An 18,905-nucleotide genomic window follows, 5' to 3' on the forward strand; every position below is an offset into this window, starting at 1 on the left:
GCCTCCCCAGCTTATAAGTATGCACCAAGCAAGTCCTATAAAACCACATTCAGACATACAGGTCAACACAGACTTGAAATTGTTACTCACCTCGGTTAACGAGCTCATTGCCTTCCTGGCCAGCTAGACACACAATATTCAGATTTTTCACCTCACCTTTCAGAGGGAAAATTTGTGGGAATGGCCCAGTGCACTAGGCTGATTCAGAAATTCCTATAGAGAAAGGTGTAGGATAAGGGCAAAAGTAAATCCCAGATCTATCTACTTATTTTTATGTGGCTTTATCTAGTAGAAAAACCTTAGACATGTCTCCGGATTCTTCCTTTGTATAAATGGTAGTAACTTGTCACAAAGAACACTAATTCAGAGGATGCCAGTTGGCCAGTAAAGGCAAGCAAGAAAAACTGTGAAAGGATATCGTAAAGATGATGGAATTCGAAGACTGGGGTACAAGACAAAATCTACTCTACTTATATACACTACTACCATGTGTTTACCATGCCTAAGACGAGAGGCAATGACGTCATACTTTAGCCATGCCTTTACATGCTGTTTGCCTCATGTCCAACTCCACGCTGTCAATCAACATCAGCATCGACATCTGATGATCCAATCACCATTTTATTGTCCATCTTATCTCCTCCTTGTCTTATTTTATCAACCAGGGCTAGAATAAAAGGTTTAAATAGTGAAGAAAAAAGGTTTCTTAAACCCAGGGTTTGACATAACTTAGCATGAACAACTAGATAAATGTGACTGTTTTACTCTGGGTCTTCCTATGGGATAAAGCACAGATATATTGTAGAAAATATTTTCTGTGCTTGAGTATGGTATGCCTGCTCCACCTCCTGCTCCCCCTTCCCCTGGTCCTACATTCCATGGTGTCTGGGACGGCACTCGCTGGGTTCTTCCAACAGTCCCGGCCCCTACCCCTGCTGTCATTGCTGCTGCCCACACTTCTATACCACTTGCCGAAACCTTCCCTCCTACTGCGCCTGACACTGTCACGCGCTTCTCTTGTACGCTTGTGGTGCCTGACTCGGCTGTCGGGCATATCGTGGGTCGTGGCGGCAAGGGTCTCCACCAAGCTCACGACACTTCCGGTGCTCAGTTGCGCGCGTACTCTGATCACGCTGCGCCTGGCGAGTGCTGGGTCTCTATCCGGGGAACCGACCAGCAAATCGGTGAAGCGCTTATTGCGCTTGGGAAACGGTTCATGCGCAAGCATGTCCGTGCGAAGAAGCAACGTCAGCCACCGTCTGCCGAGGGACCTGCCCCCCCTCCTCCTGCCGCGCCTGTGCCTGTACCACATGCCACGAAGATGGATGTTGACCGTGCCCCTCCGCACCGCTCGTTCACCGTGATACATGCCCAGTCTCAGGTGCCCCACGCCACTACTGCGGTTCGACCTGCCACTCATCCGAGGGCCACTGGTGGGCCAGCTGGGCATTCACGACTGTCTTCCCCCCTCTTCCCGGCTTCCCTACCGCGCCAACCTGCTGCCGCCACTACCCAACCTATGCAGGCCGCGGCACTATCTCTTCCTACCCCCCAGCCTTACCCTACTCCCTTCGCACCCTTGGTGGTTATGGCCACTCCGTCGGCGCTGACCAGTGCATCACCTACCCCGATCGGCTCTCCTATGCAGATCGACGTAGCTCACGCCCGGCCGCATAACCGGCAGACTGCCCGACGAGGGGACGTACCTGCGCAGTCATCGCGCGTCATAGGCAACAACCTCTATTTCTGTCACGGATAAGACCCGGCCCGTCCGCTCCAGCGCTGGTGTCGGGCCATTGCGGGCCTGCAACACGCAGCACGTGACGACGGGGAACATGCGCCCCAGTAGGAGGAACGCACACGTGGGAAGCACGTGACCGAGAACGACGCGTCGAGCCGTCGCCGAGCCCAACTCGACACAAGGGGACTGGGGAGGAGTGCTAGGAGGTCAGGAGTAGCGCCTGGCCCGCAAGGGATGTACGATCATCCCCTCTGCGGCCAGGAACGGGAGCGAGGAGGAAGAGGAGAGGCCAGGGTGTCCGATCACCCCCTTTGCGGGCCCGCGTATATAAGGCGCGATAGTGTACCCTGTACTCTATCGCTTAGATCGTCTGAAGAACCACCTTACTCCGTGCGAGGAGACGCTATCGACTCATCGGGCCCGACACGACCCGATTCGAACCTTCGACCACCGACTACGGCAAGGGACCGAGTTCACGGGCCCTTTCGGTTTCGATCTACCCCGCCCGCCGTACTTGCAGGCCCGACTACCCGTCTGTTCTGTTCCGGGCGCGCGTTCTTAGGAGAAGTCCTTGCACGGCCCGACCTGCAGTCTGACAGAATCTAAGCGATCCCCCTACACCCGCAACAGAATGGACACTACCACCGTCATCGCACTCCCGGCGTGGGCTACGATAGTGGCTATCGTCATCGCCTCCCTTGCCTACCTATACAGACGCACCCTCGAAGCCCAACCGAATACGAGTTCGCAGAACCCTACACTCCGCCTATCCGTCGAGGCGACGGATCTTGAGGAGGGGTTGGTGTAAGGGGAGCATGTGATGTGACAGCTGTGACTGATCACGTGACTGGTCCGTGCGCAGATAGCCCTGTACTTAAGTAGTTGGCTGTGGGGCTGTCAGGAACAGGGCCGGCCCGGGCCCACGTGACGGTCTCCTGCCAGTCTGACAAGTGTGGGAAAGAGGGTTCAACCCCCCATGAGCGGGTGGTTGGCAACCAGGCAGGGCAGGTGGTGCCGCTGCAATAGAGAGCAGGGTAGGGACGACTCGGGGCGACTCGGGACGCCCCGCTGTCACGTCGTATGACAGCGGCGTCACAGGATACAAGTGGTCGCCTAGAGTGTCCTACCCCTGCTGAAGGGAACAAGTCCATAGTCGAAGAGTGCTGCCCAGGAGAAGCCCTATCAGTGCCCAAGGCATAGGGCAAGACATAGCCTTAGCCAGTCGAACAAGCCGTTCGGGCGGGGCGTGACGTCACGCGGTCACGCCCGACGGTTCAGGGGGTCGCGGGGTGTCGCCCCGCAACAGGGGTTGCGGGCCCGAGACCCCTGGAGCGCTTGAGGAGGCTTGCCAGTCCAAGGGGTGACACATCTCCTAAACTGGAGGAGTGAGCTGCTGGGGCTTCTGGAGGCCGCGCAACGGCCCGGTGTGACGCGTGACATGCGGGCCCGATCGGGCCCGCACCCTCCCATCGCCCCGTACCAGGGGAACCCGCGGTTTGAGGCCAGAGAGCAAGCAGGAAGTGACTAGGACAAGGAGTGAACATAAGAGACAAGAGCCTGGGCTGTCCAGCCCAACCAAGGGCTCAGGTCAATGAGGCAAGCGAGCCTGGAGCGTCAGGGGTTGCCTGGACACCCCTTGCACGGGGATTCGTCGCAGCAACCCCGCTCTAGGGGACCAGGCCGGAGTAGGGTTCAAAGGAAGAGACTTCAATGCTAAACCTAAGGTACAGGAGTAATACTCTAGTCTTTATATACTGTGGGCGCTAGGGGCCGATCGGGCCCGCTGAGGGTCGATCAGAAGGGAGCAGGGGATGTCTCTGGTCGTCCCTGGTCGCTCCGCTAGGAGCCCAGGGACCATTCCTCTGGAAAGGAGCCATGCCAATGTCGACACTAAGGAGTGTTTGACAATGCAACAGTAAGGAGCTCCCTCCTGGACCCTGTGGTTGTCTAGGGCCGATTGGGCCCGCTGTCAAGGGCGTCCGGCGGCGCATCATGATCCCTGATGGCGGGTCATGATGGCTTGATGGCTGACTAAAGCGCGATCCGTGATTATGTCCCTTCTCTGGGATATTAGTGTTGTTGCTCATTGCTTTGAGCTTGTGAATTATGAGGGCTTGTCAAGCCCTAGGGCTCTAAGGGTGGTGAGGGTCCGATGGGCCGTATAGGGCCCGTTGGCCCGACCCGAACCCTGACAGGGGCTGTTCCCCCGGCTTTGGTAAGGTAGAGAGCGTGGGAACCCCGCACCTTTAGTCAGCTGATGGGATCAGCGCTGATGCGCCCCTTATGACACAGAGAGTTGACACCCACAAATATTGAAAACATGTGGAAATGAGAGCTACAGATATGCTTGATTAAAGTTAGGTTCCAAACTTTCAAAATATATGCATTTTGGATTTCTTGACCTCAGGGATTTTGTCGCTGTGACATGTGTGACCTCAGCCAAAGCGTGACATCAAGATGACTTGATTGTGACAACATAGCCGCATAAACAGGTAATTTATAGGAAATCAGATCATTTACAGCAAACAAGCCTATTTTGAACATATATCTGACTACACTGGCATATATTAAAGGTAAAAGAAAGTGTAATTGGAGTTACTACCAGATTTAGAAGAATGTCACACTCTGTTACATGTGCCCAGAATGGTATCTACAGTCAACTGGTGGGGTTTGAAGCATGATTGTAATATGTAGCTAATGTAAATACATTCAAAGTCATGGATATCATCCTCATAAACCTTCAACTTCACTGAAAAAACATTTTTTTGGTTCATAAACCCCAAATTTTGACGCTGATGCCATCAATTGATTGATTTGTAAAGGTGCGGGTTCCCACGCTCTCTACCTTATCAACTAGGCACCTGGACCCTCATCCCCTGACAAGCGTGAATAAAAGCTACGGGAAATACACAAAGGGACCGACCTAGCAGGGGAGGATCCAAAGAGAAGAAACTCTAAGGGTCCGCCTGCTAGGGCGCCAACTATATACTAGTCGTCCGTAACTGCCGACGTAGAGCGCAGAAGGCCTGAGCAGTGTCGCAGGCTCTGTCCCAAGGTGATCGTGGGGAGGGTCTTGACGGATCGGTGATTGTGCAGGCGAAGGAGGCCGAGGACGAGGGTCGGGGTAGGTTGGAGCATCCGAGGGGGCGCCAGTCGGATGCGCCTCGGATGCGCTCGGACGGTCCGAAGTGGGGGGTTCCCCTGACAGATATCTTCCATTTTCCCTATATATGCACCCATTTTCTGCTACAATCTGTGTTTTTTTCTGGTTAAATTTCCTTCCTATCTAGTTGACATTGTTTAAACCTTTTTTTCTAATCAATAATGGTCACCATTTTTTCAACCATTATTACCTTCATTGAAATTTCAAAAAAAAAAAATCCTCCGGGTTTCTTCTGAGTTGTTGGGGTGATGTGCCATTTGATCGCTGGCCTGTCTCGTGAGACTTATAGCGTCATCGCAGGTCACACGTCACACCACTTGTTGATATCAACCATCACCATCCACAACATGGAGACAGTCGAGCTGTCGCAGGTCGCGCACCTCTTCGCATCTAACACACCTCCCTCTGCCTCTGAAACATCACTGTTACACCAGCTACTTGCCGCGAGCCACGCAGAGTCCCAACGGCTGACCGACCAAATTGCCACCCTCCAAGCGGCTCTGGAGGCGTTGCAACAAGCTAAATCACACGTCGACGCAAAGGCTGTCGATATAACCCACGTTCTATCCCCCCTCCGTCACTTCCCGAACGAAATTCTCTTTCAGATCTTCACGATGTACCTGCACGCCTACCTGGAGGGCCCCGCTAAAGAGCGCTACAACAGCTATCATTATCGCTCCGCTGCAATGGTCCTCACAAGAGTCTCTGCACGATGGCGGGCGATCGCCCTTGGTGCACCACGGCTGTGGGAGGACCTTCGCATTACGATTCCTCTGGTTCCTCGCCGCAACCCACTGACTTGCCTTGACGAGATGGTTCGACGGGCACATCCACACGAGTTGATGGTATATGTTGGCTCTCGAGTGCCGCGGAATCCTAAAACGTACCAAAAATACACATCGCCGATTCTCACCCAGCTGTTCAATGCGCCAGGGTTCACCGATCGCCTCCTCCACCTACATATCTGTTTGGCGGCCTGCCACTTCATGGACGCTGTTGCATTCCCTGCGCCGACATTTTCTGTTCTCCATACTCTCCGTATCACTGGGCGTACAAGCCTTAGTGACCAGAGTGTTCCGATTGCTGCCATGGTCAATCTATTCCAGCAAGCTCCGAAACTGCGTCGTCTGGTGCTAAACTTTCCCCGGGGGTCAGCCTCTTCTTGCTATACAGGACTGCTCCCGGCTTTTGCATGGGCAGAGATGGAGGAGATTGAGTTTCAATGCCCGCTGGATGTGCGTGCCATTGTGTGGCTGCTGAGCCAAAGCCCAGCACTGCGATCAGCGATGTTCCCCTCAATCCGATATGATCCCAATGAGCCGAATCCTTGCTCGCTGGACGTCTCCTCCCTCCCCGCCCATATAACCCTGCCACATCTTGTCCATCTGACTCTGCGAAGCTCCGAGATAACTCGTTATCCTATATTACAACGTCTGACGCTTCCGTCGCTCAAATCGCTGGACCTCCGTGCAATCCAGTCTGCCCATGGACAGCCTGCTGATATTCTTGGCCCCCTCCACCAGCGGTCAGCCTTCACGCTTGCCTCCCTCACGCTCGCCGACGGCCTCGACTTTACATCTCTTCCGGCGTTCCTGGCGGAAAACCCAAGCATTACGACGCTCCACTTGCGCAGGACTGACTCTGGCCTCATACAGCAGCTCCGTTACAGTGAGGAACCTTTCCTGCTTCCAAATCTCCGCACATTCACGGTCACGATGACGCACGAGGGAGCGGACGGCGACGTGCTTCGCGACGATGGCAATCAGCTCGCCGAAATGCTCGTGTCGCGCTGCATCGGTGACTTCAAACCAGCCCCAGGGCTCGCGCAGCTGGAAACGGTAGATTTGTACATTGACGGATGTGAACTGTCCTCTTACGCTGAGGCCACTATCTTCACCCTCACACACTACAGCCGCGTTGACCTCACGGATCATTTAGAGAGAGAGCCGGAGTCTGCATCCGAGTCGGAGGAGGAGACTACGAGTGAAGACGATTCTGACGACGACTAGTAGAAAAGGACAGGATGATGAGCAATATCGGGAGCTTCAAGTTGCTTGGTACCAATGTGTAAATCTCATTAGGCTGTAGCTGGAAAGTCTCACAGTCCAATTATCCCTTGAATTATCCTATGTAACATCCTTACTATTTACTTGCGGCCGAATATGCCAACAGCGTACGCGGCCTCAAAGACGGTGACGCCGATCTCCTTGTCGTTGTCGTCGAGGAAAGAGCCAAAGGCGTTCTCGGAGATCTGGACAGCATTGCCGACGCAGGTGTCGCAGCGATCGCCGACAACGAGCTGGCCGCCGAAGTGGTTTTCTACGGGCAACCGTCAGCTGCGCCGAAATTGAAGAAGACATAGAACCGCTGCTTACGGAGGTTCTGGACGGCGACGATCGTGCCGCAGAGGCTGTCGTCGAAGATGGGTGAGGGGAGGGCGATGAAGCGCGTGCCGGGGGCGACGTTGCAGGCGTTGGGACCAGACTTGTAGATCGTGGCTGCAAATATCTACGTTAGCCTCAGACTCAATGAACGACAATATGACAACGCACCTTCACCGCGGTAGTTGTCGATGGCGGTGGCAGCGGTGGCGAAGGCAGCAAGGGTGGCGAAGACGGTGAGGAACTGCATTATGTTCGTAGAGGGAAGGGGATGATAGGTTTTTGGTGTGGAAGTGGTGGTGAGAAGCCTGAGGGAATGAAGACAACGGAGGAGACCACCTCGAATTTATACGGTTGTCGGGACTGCGACGACGGGAGCACAACGTTAACCACTGGCCCGACGAGCGCAACATCTAGACCTGTGTGGAACGTGTCTAGGCGAAGATCTGGCACGGGAATCAAAGGCCGTAGATCTGTCGCATCCCACCATTCGCTGTTCCGATACGTCGCGCCTTGAGCCGTTAACTCCGTGTCCAATTGGAAGGAGGCTCGCGTGGCCATGGGCCAGCGTCGCCACTTTCGCGGCAAGAGCATACCCAGCGACGATGGATGTTAGCGGTGGGTATACGGCGCCATGTCACCGCCGTTGCGGGCACAAGTGTCCGTCAGGGAGCCGCTGAGCTCGACCCCCGGGAGTTGGACACGCTCTAGCCAGACTGCTGCGGCCGATGATTGCTCCAAGTTGGCATCGATACATGCGTCCGCCGCTGCGGCCTACGACTTGAAGACATAAGTCCTTTCATCCTGGAACTGCAGTCGACGAACGCACCTCCTGCCTTGTCCGCCCTGGTCGCCTCGGTATTTACTTCCGCGCCTCCACGTCGAACCTCGGTCGTACAACGAGGCCAAGCGCTTTCTGAGCACTGAACTTGAAACGGGGAATGCCCGCGAACGCCACTCACCGGCACGAGCGCCAAGGACACGTTCGCCGCGGAGTAGGCACACAAAGCTTGACACGCGTCGCCGGCACCGTAGCTATCATCTTGCATAGTTTTTTGACAGCGCCTCTGGGATGTGGACATAACTACAAGATCCCCCGATTCAGAGATTCTCCCACCTTGCTGGGCGCCGGCCAGGCGACATCCGTGGGCCGCCCCAGGGGGGCGGCGAGACGGGGTCAACCGCGGCCATTATGGACAGTGAAGAAAGCGACATGGCATCGTGGTGATGCGGAAAGGAGCGTGGGTAGAAATCGCCTATCTCCGAGGGCTCTTGTCGCGCGCGTTCGATCCGCCGAGCAGCCTGAAAACTCCAGTGTCGAGGGAAGATGTCTCCCAGCACCACGGGTCCAGGGGCCCCGCTCCACGGCGATTGTTTCCTAGTGTACACTCATTCTCTGGTGCCCTTCGGCCCACCCCCGGCGCGCCGCCCGGGGTCGGCGAGGCGTCCAACAGACGGCAGGCAGCACGATACAGAGCAATATACACAGAACACGTCACTGGCAAGCGCTCGTCGCGCCACTCGCCCATGCAAGGCCCGGCTGCCTGTTCGATCCGTGCACCCCGCATATCCATCACGGGCTGCTTTTTCGACGTGATGGCGAGGACTTTTCCGTGTGGGGGCCGCGCAATGATCACTGGCCACTGGCCAGGGCAGACGATCTCGGAGACGCAGGACCCCCGCGATACTGTACAGTCTGTATCCATGACAGACGACACTCAGGATGGCCTTCCGCGGCACACACAGTGCACGCCGCGGCCGTCGGGCAGGCACGGCGCGTTCGGCCCGCGCCGCGCTCTATGGGGCTTTGTGATGGATACCTTTTTCTCCAAATTTGCGCCGGCGTCAGGGGATAAGCAGTGCAGGACAGTATACTCAAGTACGTTGATTGGGCTGCACAACACAGCTCAGAGGATGCATAAGGTACCCAGAAAACGCTTGGAAAACGCAGGAGAGAATATGCCAACGAAGCGAATGAAACGACGCTGCACGCATAACAGCACCCCTCGGTCCCCTCCCTGCCCTGAAGGATGGCCCGCGTACGGCGCGGCAGCGTTGAAGTCCGCGCGCGACAGGCGGTAGGTAGGTACAACGATACAGAAGTGCAACGATACAGCGGTCGAATACGTACATCGTGGCCGTCGTGCCCGACACACGGGTCCGGGGTCCGTGCCGGCCGCGGCGCCCGTTCGATCCGCGCCACGCACCTAGCATTTAAATGTTTGATTCTTTTGCGGCCGCCTGGGTGGGCGCATATCCATAAGCACCGGTCATTCGGCAACACTCATATATAAGTGACAGTACCATGGCGCGGGGGGCCGGCCGCGGCCGCGGCCGTGGGGGCGGGCACGGCGCGTTCGCCGGCGGTCCGTACCGTGTTCGATTGACCCTGGCAGATAACAGTTTTTTTTTACCCTCAGCGCGAGGCGGGGTGTGGGGTACGCTACGTACATTTGTTTATACAACGACTTGAAGTACACGGGGGAAGATACATAGCCTGAGAATACTCTGCGAATGAAGCGGCGAAGGGACGAATAAACGACGCATAAGATGCCCCTTCCCTGCCCTAATAGTTATAATAATAGCCCGCGTACGGCGCAGCGGCGTTGAAGTCCGCGCTGCCTCCGAGTCCCGGCGCGGGGGCGGCGGCGGGTTGGGAGAGGCCGAGGTCGAAGAAGGCGTCCCCGGCGTCGACGGGGCCGAGCCCGTAGTCGAACTCGGTGGGGTCCGCCGCGGCCGCCGCATACGGGTAGTCGTACGGGAGGTAGAGCGGCGGCGGGGCCGGGTAGGCGAGCGCAGGCTCAGGTGGCGGGGCCGGGGCAGGCACCGGGGCAGGGTCGTAGTACGCCGCCGGCGTCGTCGGCGGCGGGAAGGGATGGGGCGAGACGGAGGGGGCGTAGGACGTCGCGGAGGAGGAGGCGGACGAGACCGCGGGAGAGGGCGATTTCTACGGATGGCTGTCAGCGAGAGTTTTAAGAAGAGAAGAGAAGCGACGCACCGCCCAGTGGTCATGGCCGTGGTTCTGTGGCGGAGGCGCGAGGCTCGGGTACGGCGACGAGGCAGAGGCAGATGCAGAGGCAGTCCGACGGCGGCGCCGGGTGCGTGTCGTTGTCGTTGGGGCCTCCCATTCGGTCTCCTCCTGGTTTTTTAGCTGCGGACGGGGCTGGTACTTGTACCCCGGGTACAACACGCGGTGCTCTTCCTTTATGCGGTCTGCGATGTCGAAGAAGACCTGGCGCTCGTTGTCGGGCAGCGCACGCCACCGCTCCGCCGCGAGCCGGCTCCAGTCCGTCTGCGACGCCCGCCCCTGCCGGCCCGACGAGGCCGCCCGAGAGGCAGCGGCGCGGGCCTTGTGCTCGCGGATGAAGCGCGACCGGAAGACGATGAACGCGTTCGGCGGGCGCGGGACGTAGCCGTCGTGGCGCGACATAGTGGCGGTGGTGGGGAGAGACAATAAGGCAAAGTGTGTGGTCTGTGGGGTGTTGGGCTGTGGGTGTTGTGGGTGTGGGTGTGGGGTAAGGTGGCGTCTGGCAAGAGACAAAAAGCCTCTCTTTTAACCACCCGCGCTTTGAAGCCCGTCCCCAGCCAAAGCATCCCTTCGCTGACGCGTCCCAAGCACCGAGGATCTCTCTCCTCCCCTTCTCCTTCTCTTCTCTCCGCCGCTTCGACTTCTGCAGGGGCCTGCCATGCCAGCTGCCGTTTCACCTCCCGCCCCGTCCCACGCCCAAATCCGGATGTGGGTCCCAAAGCGGCGACTCGCGCGTCGGCGAGGACAGCCACCGGCCGAGCCCTCCGCGCGCTGGGGCCTTGACCGCGCTTGGGACGTGCCACGCCCACGGGCCACCTGTGTGCCCCAGACTGCAGCGCTTGGGACGACCTAACGTCGCGTCGCGCACCCACTCGTCATCGTCGTCGTCGTCAAGGCTCAAGCCCGCTAGGTAATAACCCTAAGTGACGGTGGCGGTGGCGCTGCTGTCACCAGTGATCCCATCACGCGCTTAAGTATAATTAGCCATACCTTCGCGCCTTCGAGGCTCACCTTCGCGCGGAGGCAGCGGCGGGGGTTGTGCGGCGCGGGGACCTCACCTTCGCGTCCTGCTTACGCGTACGATCGATCGTCAGTACTACTTATCGCGATCGCGATCAATCGGTCCCGGACCTCCCAGCCGGCGGCGGCGGCGGACGGTCATTCACTGTCCATCGACTTGCCTGAAGCCTGCGGCCGATGCGACGCTTCGAGCACGTGTATGTTACATCGCCAACGCGGGAGCGCCGCGCAGAAAAAATGGGCGGTCGCAGATAGGGGGGTATGCCGGCGGCGGGCGCGGGCGCGGGTCGACCGCGTGAACGTGACGGTACCGGGGTGCATGTACTTACTACGAGTGCATGTGCTGACCATCCACTCGGACGGGGGCCCCACTGGCACCTCCCCCTCCCCCTCCGCCGACGTATGCGGAATTCACAGGTGGGGCATCATGCTTTTCACGGAGGCTATCAGCATACTGCTCCTCCCAGACGTGTGACCTGGGTAGTTGTCGGTGATGGAAAAGAGAGTAAGGTGAATGGACCTTTGCCTGCTTTGCCATCTTATCCAGACCAAGGTGATTGCGCTTTTTGTTTTTCTTGTTGGAAAAGTCAGAGAACCAGTGCTCGAGACCTGCCTGGTCGACAATGATGTGCAGAATCGAGAGAATGAATTCAGCAAATTGCCGCAATTTTACATTTGTCAGCAGCATTTCATAAAAACGGATTGGGTTGTCACCCTGTAATTGCAGTCAGGAATGCAAATAAATGAGAAAGATGACTCACATGCAGCTCAATAAATGATGCTTGATGGGTTGGGTTGTTGGTCCAGCTGGCCAGTCCACCAACACGGGAAAGTTAGGAGCCACGGGCGGGCATTGCTAAGAAGGAGGTGCCCTTTCTTGTAACCGCCGTCATTGTTGGTGAGGAAGGCAAGAACGCGGCAACCCGAGAGTCGCCTCAGCTTTATCGATCATGGCCATAAACTAGGCCATCATCGACTTGCCGTCCTTCTTGGCTGCGTTCGTTCAGGTGAGGTCAATGAGGAAGTTCTGAGGGACAGAGTTAGACAGGACACGAAAGCAAGCCACAGTAGCGCACCTTGAACTTGTATGTCAGCGAAATACCGCCAACAGCGTCCCTCCGGTTGCTGCGCCAGCCATCTGTTCTGTTATGGGTCAGTGGAGAAAAGACGGACAGAATAACTGCATGCATGCCAACAACACATCCTTTCCCTTCACCAATTCCACTGGTCTCCTTGTCAATCTCATCGTTTGCCGTATTCAGGAGGCACCCGCCAAGGACAGTGCGCGATAGAAGGACGTCGCTGGCACAGGAGCAAAACATCATGAAGAGTTTCAGTACCTTGATGTCCTCTAGCCAGCGCTCAGGAAGATTGGCGGATTGGGTGGCCCGAAGTGCCTGGATTTTGATAACTTTTGCTTGGTCAGTAGAAAAATGCACTTCAATGCTGCGGAAGACCTTCAGCTTGGTCTGGGTTGTAAGGGGAGCATGTGATGTGACGACTGTGACCGATCACGTGACTGGTCCGTGCGCAGATAGCCCTGTACTTACATAGTTGGCCGTGGGGTTGTTCCCCCGGCTTTGGTATCAACTAGGCACCTGGACCCTCATCCCCTGACAGTATACCAAAGCCTCTACATCGACTCTGGCACTCTTCTAGCCCCAGTTGATCCTCTCTATCTCCTATATTCGTCCTCACCCTACTGTGCTTGCCTTCTCTCCCCCAATGACGACTCCCGGCGTCCCTGTTGACCTGTACTCGTACTGCCTGCTCCTGCAGAGCGAAATTACTCGCCTCACCGACCGTCTCGACCGCCTTGAGTATGGTACGCCTGCTCCACCCCCTGCTCCCCCTTCCCCTGGTCCTACATTCCATGGTGTCTGGGACAGCAGTCGCTGGGTTCTTCCAACAATCCCGGCTCCTACCCCTGCCGTCATCGCTGCGGCTGTAAGGGCAACCCCGGAGGCCTGAGATCAAGGTCCTAGCAGGGGAGGATCCAAAGGCGTGAACATTGGTAAGCGAATACAAATGAAGCTGACCTAGCAGGGGAGGATCCAAAGAGAAGAAACTCTAAGGGTCCGCCTGCTAGGTAGCTGACTATATACTGCTTGTCCGTAGCTGCCGCTGTTGGTCCCAGGGCGACCGTCGGGAGGGCGTTGACGGATCGGTGATTGTGCGGGCGAGATGGAGGGCCGGACCGGAGTCGGAACCGGAGTCGGACCGGAATCGGGCGCGTCTCCGGGCCGAAAGGGAGGTTCCCCTGACATCACCCCCCCCCTTTGAATGCGGCGTCCCGACGCATAGACCGGAATGGAATCAAGTCGAAGGTCGCGGAGGCGATGTGTCGTGGCTTGCCAGGGTACTTACGATAGAACTCCGCAATTTTCTCCGGGGCGAAGACGCGGTCGAAGCGGACCCATTGGTCGTGCGATGTGTCGTAGCCTTTCCATCTGACGAAGTAGTTCAGCCGTTTATACCTCACCCTTGCGTCCAGGATTTCCTCTACTTCCCACTCCGGGACTCCGTCCTCGAGGTCCGGAGGGGGCTGGTCATAGCCGGGGCGTCCATCGAAGGGGTCGTCCCTGGGCGAGCTCGAGCTTGACGACGGGGAAGACCGGGTGGAGCTTCGAGTAGCGCGGAGGGAGGTCGAGCTTGTAGGCACCTTTGCTGATCTCCGCGACTATCTTGAACGGTCCGAGGCGGCGATGGGAGAACTTTTCCGAGGGGCGAGTCGTCCTGATGTCAGAGGCATCCAGCCAAACACGGTCGCCAACCTTAAACTCCGGAGACGGAGTCCGTCTCCGGTCGTAGTAGCGCTTGTACTCCTCTTTGGCCTTAGTGAGCGGCCTTGGCTTCAGCAACACCAGTGGCGATCCGGTCGCGGAACTCGTTCACTGACTCCATGGCGGAACGGACTCCGGGTTCGAAGCCCATGCGCGGGAGCCGTCCCGTGTCCGTCATGAAGGGGACCTGCTGCGTAGAGGAGTGAACGTGGTTGTTGTAGGCGAACTCCGCGGCCGGAATCAGCTCATCCCAGTCGTCCTGCTGGTAGTTGGTGAAGATCCGCAAGTACTGCTCCAGCTCCTGGTTGACGCGCTCTGTCTGACCGTCTGTCTGCGGGTGGTACGGCGGTGGACGTGGCGGGCTTGATGCCGATTAGACGCCAAAGTTCTCGGGTGAAGTCCGCGATGAACTGCGAGCCGCGGTCGGAGACGTACTTCTCCGGAGTCCCATGGTGCCGCCAGACATTCCGGTAGTAGAGGCGGGCTGCCCCTACTGCATCGACCGTCGTATGACACTCCGAGAAGTGGGCGCGCTTTCCGAGGGTGTCAACGACGACCATGATCGCGTCGTACCCATGGGCTTCGGGAAGCTCTACGATGAAGTCGACGGAGACGGTATGCCAGCGTTCCGGGGCGTTTCCGTGGGGTGCAGTTCTCCGTGGGGCAGTCTCCGGAGTGCCTTGGTGCGACAGCACAAGTCACAGGTCGCAACATACCGGCCGATATGGCGAGACATCTGAGGCCACCAGTAGTTCCGGGAGACCAACTCCAGGGTCTTGAAACGACCTGCGTGTCCGGCGACTCGGGTGTCATGGCAGAGCTCGATGATGCGTCTCCGGAGGTCCTTGTCCTTTGGTACGACGATCTTTCCTCGGAAATGGAGAAGACCGCTGGAGACGGCCCACTCGTCAGAAGGGCATCACGGATGTCGCGGAGGAGTTCAGAGCCGGGACCGGAAACGGAAACACCCTCGAGTGCGCGGACGTGGAAGAGTTCAGGCCGCAGAAGGACGACATCGGAGTTGTCGGAATCGACTCCGTGGTCGGGTCTCCGGGAGAGGGCGTCAGGCCGACCCATATCGCGGCCAGGCTTGTGGTGCAGCATGAAGTCGAACCGGGAGAGGTACAGAGACCACCGGGCCTGTCTCCGGTTGAGGTGCTGTGTCTTCCTGAAGTACTCCAAATTCTTATGGTCAGTCCAAATCTCGACAGGGTGCGGCGCCCTCGAGGAAGTGTCTATACTCCTCGAGTGCGCGGATGATCGCGAGCATCTCCTTGTCGTGGATTTTCGTAGTTGCGCTGGACATCATTTAAGCTTTTGGAATAGAATGCTACAGGGTGCCACTTCCCGTCCGGGGCGGATTGTGAAAGAACCGCCCCCGCCGCATAATCAGAGCTGTTCGCCTCGAGTCGGAAAGGCCGTGCGTCGTCCAGAATCGCCAGGACCGGTTCCGAGGTGACCGCGTCCTTGATCGCTTGGAACGCGGAGGCCTCGCGTCGCCCCAAGTCCATTGCTGGTCCTTCTTGGTGAGCACGAAAAGAGGGCGCGCAAGGGTCGAGAAGTCCCGAATGAACCTGCGGTAGAAGTTAGCGAACCCAAGGAACTGCTGAATGTCCTTCTTGTTTTCCGGAGTCGGCCAAGCGGAGACGCCTGCGACTTTGACGGGGTCCATTTTGACGTGGTTGTGGGAGATGATGACTCCGAGGTACTCGATTGACGATTTTTCAAAGTCGCACTTCTCTGCTCGAAGGTACAACTTGTGCTCCCGGAGTCGCCGTAAGACCTCCTGGACAATCTGCTGGTGTTTCCGGAGGTCGGAATGGGCGATCAGGATGTCGTCAAGGTAGATCATGACGTCTCCGGAGAGGATGAGGTCCTGGAAAATGTCATTCATCATCGTTTGGAACGTCGCGGGAGAGTTTGTCAGGCCGGAATACATCACCAAGGGCTCGAACAGGCCTCGGTTAGTCCGGAAAGCCGCTTTCCACTCGTCACCTTCCTTGATCCGGACGTTGTTGAAGCCCCAACGGACGTCGAGTTTGGTGAAGTAACAAGCACCTTTGAGCCGGTTGATGAGGTCATTGATCAGCGGAAGGGGGTACCGGTTTTTGACAGTCATCGCGTTGAGAGCACGGTAGTCCTGGACGAAGTGGAGTCCGCCATCCTTCTTCTTGACGAAGAAGACCGGAGATGCCATCGGAGACTTGGAGGGGCGAATCCAGCCCGTCGAAAGCCCTTCCTCGATGAACGCGTCGAGCTCGCGTTGCTCGAGGGGCGAGATGGGGTACACCTTGCAGTTGGTGGGCTTAGCGTCGGGGACAAGCTCAATGGCATGGTCCCAGGCTCTCCGCTCCGGTAGCGTGTCGAAGGACTCCTTGTTGAAGACGTCCTGGAACTCCTTAGCCCAGTCCGGGATCTCGGAGGGCGGTGGGGCGGAGTTCTTGGCGAAGGCTTCGGCCAGACGCTGTGAGACGGTGCTACCTGCGCGTATCTCCTCTGAGGGACGGAACGAGGTGTAGAAGATGCGGTCACCATCTTCGAGCTGGTCATCTTCGTCATCCGAGTCCGAGTCCGGCGTCAGATCAGGCAGGTCGGAATCGAGACCGGAATCGGAATCGTCTCCGTCCTCAGGGCCAGAGAGGTCCATAGTGCAAACCGAGGGGAACGGGCCGGAGCGGAGACGCTTCTGAAGCGACCGGAGTCGCTGCAGCTCGGTCCGTTCGACGCGCTCTTCCTCACGGCAGGTCGAGCAATTGCGGGGGCACCGTGTCATCTTGACCTCCTTGGTTTCCCAATTGATCCCTGGGTTCTTGCGGATCTTCACCAACTACCAGCAGGACGACTGGGATGAGCTGATTCCGGCCGCGGAGTTCGCCTACAACAACCACGTTCACTCCTCTACGCAGCAGGTCCCCTTCATGACGGACGGGACGGCTCCCCGCATGGGCTTCGAACCCGGAGTCCGTTCCGCCATGGAGTCAGTGAACGAGTTCCGCGACCGGATCGCCACTGGTGTTGCTGAAGCCAAGGCCCGCTCACTAAGGCCAAAGAGGAGTACAAGCGCTACTACGACCGGAGACGGACTCCGTCTCCGGAGTTTAAGGTTGGCGACCGTGTTTGGCTGGATGCCTCTGACATCAGGACGACTCGCCCCTCGGAAAAGTTCTCCCATCGCCGCCTCGGACCGTTCAAGATAGTCGCGGAGATCAGCAAAGGTGCCTACAAGCTTGACCTCCCTCCGCGCTACTCGAAGCTCCACCCGGTCTTCCCCGTCGTCAAGCTCGAGCTCGCCCAGGACGACCCCTTCGACGGACGCCCCGGCTACGACCAGCCCCTCCGGACCTCGAGGACGGAGTCCCGGAGTGGGAAGTAGAGGAAATCCTGGACGCAAGGGTGAGGTATAAACGGCTGAACTACTTCGTCAGATGGAAAGGCTACGACGCATCGCACGACCAATGGGTCCGCTTCGACCGCGTCTTCGCCCGGAGAAAATTGCGGAGTTCTATCGTAAGTACCCTGGCAAGCCACAACACATCGCCTCCGCGACCTTCGACTCGATTCCGTTCCGGTCTATGCGCCGGGACGCCGCATTCAAAGGGGGGTGATGTCAGGGGAACCTCCCTTTCGGCCCGGAGACGCGCCCGATTCCGGTCCGACTCCGGTTCCGACTCCGGTCCGGCCCTCCATCTCGCCCGCACAATCACCGATCCGTCAACGCCCTCCCGACGGTCGCCCTGGGACCTCGCCTGCGACGCCGCCCAAGCCTTCTGTGCCCGACAGCGGCAGCTACGGACAAGCAGTATATAGTCAGCTACCTAGCAGGCGGACCCTTAGAGTTTCTTCTCTTTGGATCCTCCCCTGCTAGGTCAGCTTCGTTTGTATTCGCTTACCAATGTTCACGCCTTTGGATCCTCCCCTGCTAGGACCTTGATCTCAGGCCTCCGGGGTTGCCCTTACAAGTGCAAGAGTGGACAGAATTCATAGATGATATTGGCTTTAAGTTAAGTCCAATCTAATAACTTAATATATGTCTCAATTTCTCACCAATCGAGTCTACCTTCCTGAAGTTTTAATTGTTATCTTTCCAAGTTGTAAAAATATATATCTTTATTGTGCACTATTTGTCATAAATAAATCCTGCTTCAGGGCATATTTTTTTTTTAGCAGAAGCCCTAGTGTGAGAGTCCAGAATATCTATAACCTTCCTTAAAATAATAGTTAGCACAGCACTCCCCGTACCCGTGGGCTATTGCACCTTTTTAAGACCGCAGTGTTGCACTTAGGCTTTTAGGGCCTAGTCATTTAGGGCCCTAAAAGGCCCTAAATTAAGGCCCTAAGCTGAGCTATGTTTCCCCGTAGGGGCATATCTATGTATCTAATCTTATCTAATTCGGCGTCAGCGTCAGCGCCAGTGCCAGGTCCGATGACTCACCGATGACACCTGTCACTTTTTTCTTTCCCATTCCTCCTATAACTCGGCTCAAAGATGACAATTTCCGAGCATTTCATCCGGGGGCGCAAGGCCAATTCGGTCCAATATCACACCTACTGCAATGGGTGTGTCAACAACTGGAAGAAGGACAACCCTGTTGACTTATCTGGCATGGAGGAAGGCAGCTTCGACTCTAGAGTGTTTGAATGCGAAGAAGAAGTGGGTGGAAGACGATACGTGGTTAGCCCTGACTGATGTATTTACTGCTCATCTTCTTACAACAGCGAAGGCCTCGATGGGTGATGGAATCCTTGGTCACCCACCAGCCTGGGTTGTGCATATTCTTGGCAAAAACAA

The 18,905-nt window shown here is 57.1% G+C and overlaps 1 protein-coding gene across 1 annotated transcript; it reads right to left on the reverse strand.

The window, feature by feature from the left end:
* Window positions 1-9,851: 9,851 nt before the first annotated feature.
* Window positions 9,852-10,715, reverse strand: MIND_00197000 (HMG box domain-containing protein; the record flags this gene model as incomplete). The annotated part of the gene is made up of 2 exons (XM_037358875.1): window positions 9,852-10,232; window positions 10,284-10,715. 2 exons carry the CDS (start codon window positions 10,713-10,715, stop codon window positions 9,852-9,854), a joined length of 813 nt encoding a protein of 270 aa, XP_037223970.1.
* Window positions 10,716-18,905: the final 8,190 nt, after the last annotated feature.

Source organism: Mycena indigotica (assembly GCF_014461135.1).
Source record: "Mycena indigotica strain 171206Taipei chromosome Unknown Mind.scaff0002, whole genome shotgun sequence".
Classification (NCBI taxonomy): Eukaryota; Fungi; Basidiomycota; class Agaricomycetes; order Agaricales; family Mycenaceae; genus Mycena; species Mycena indigotica.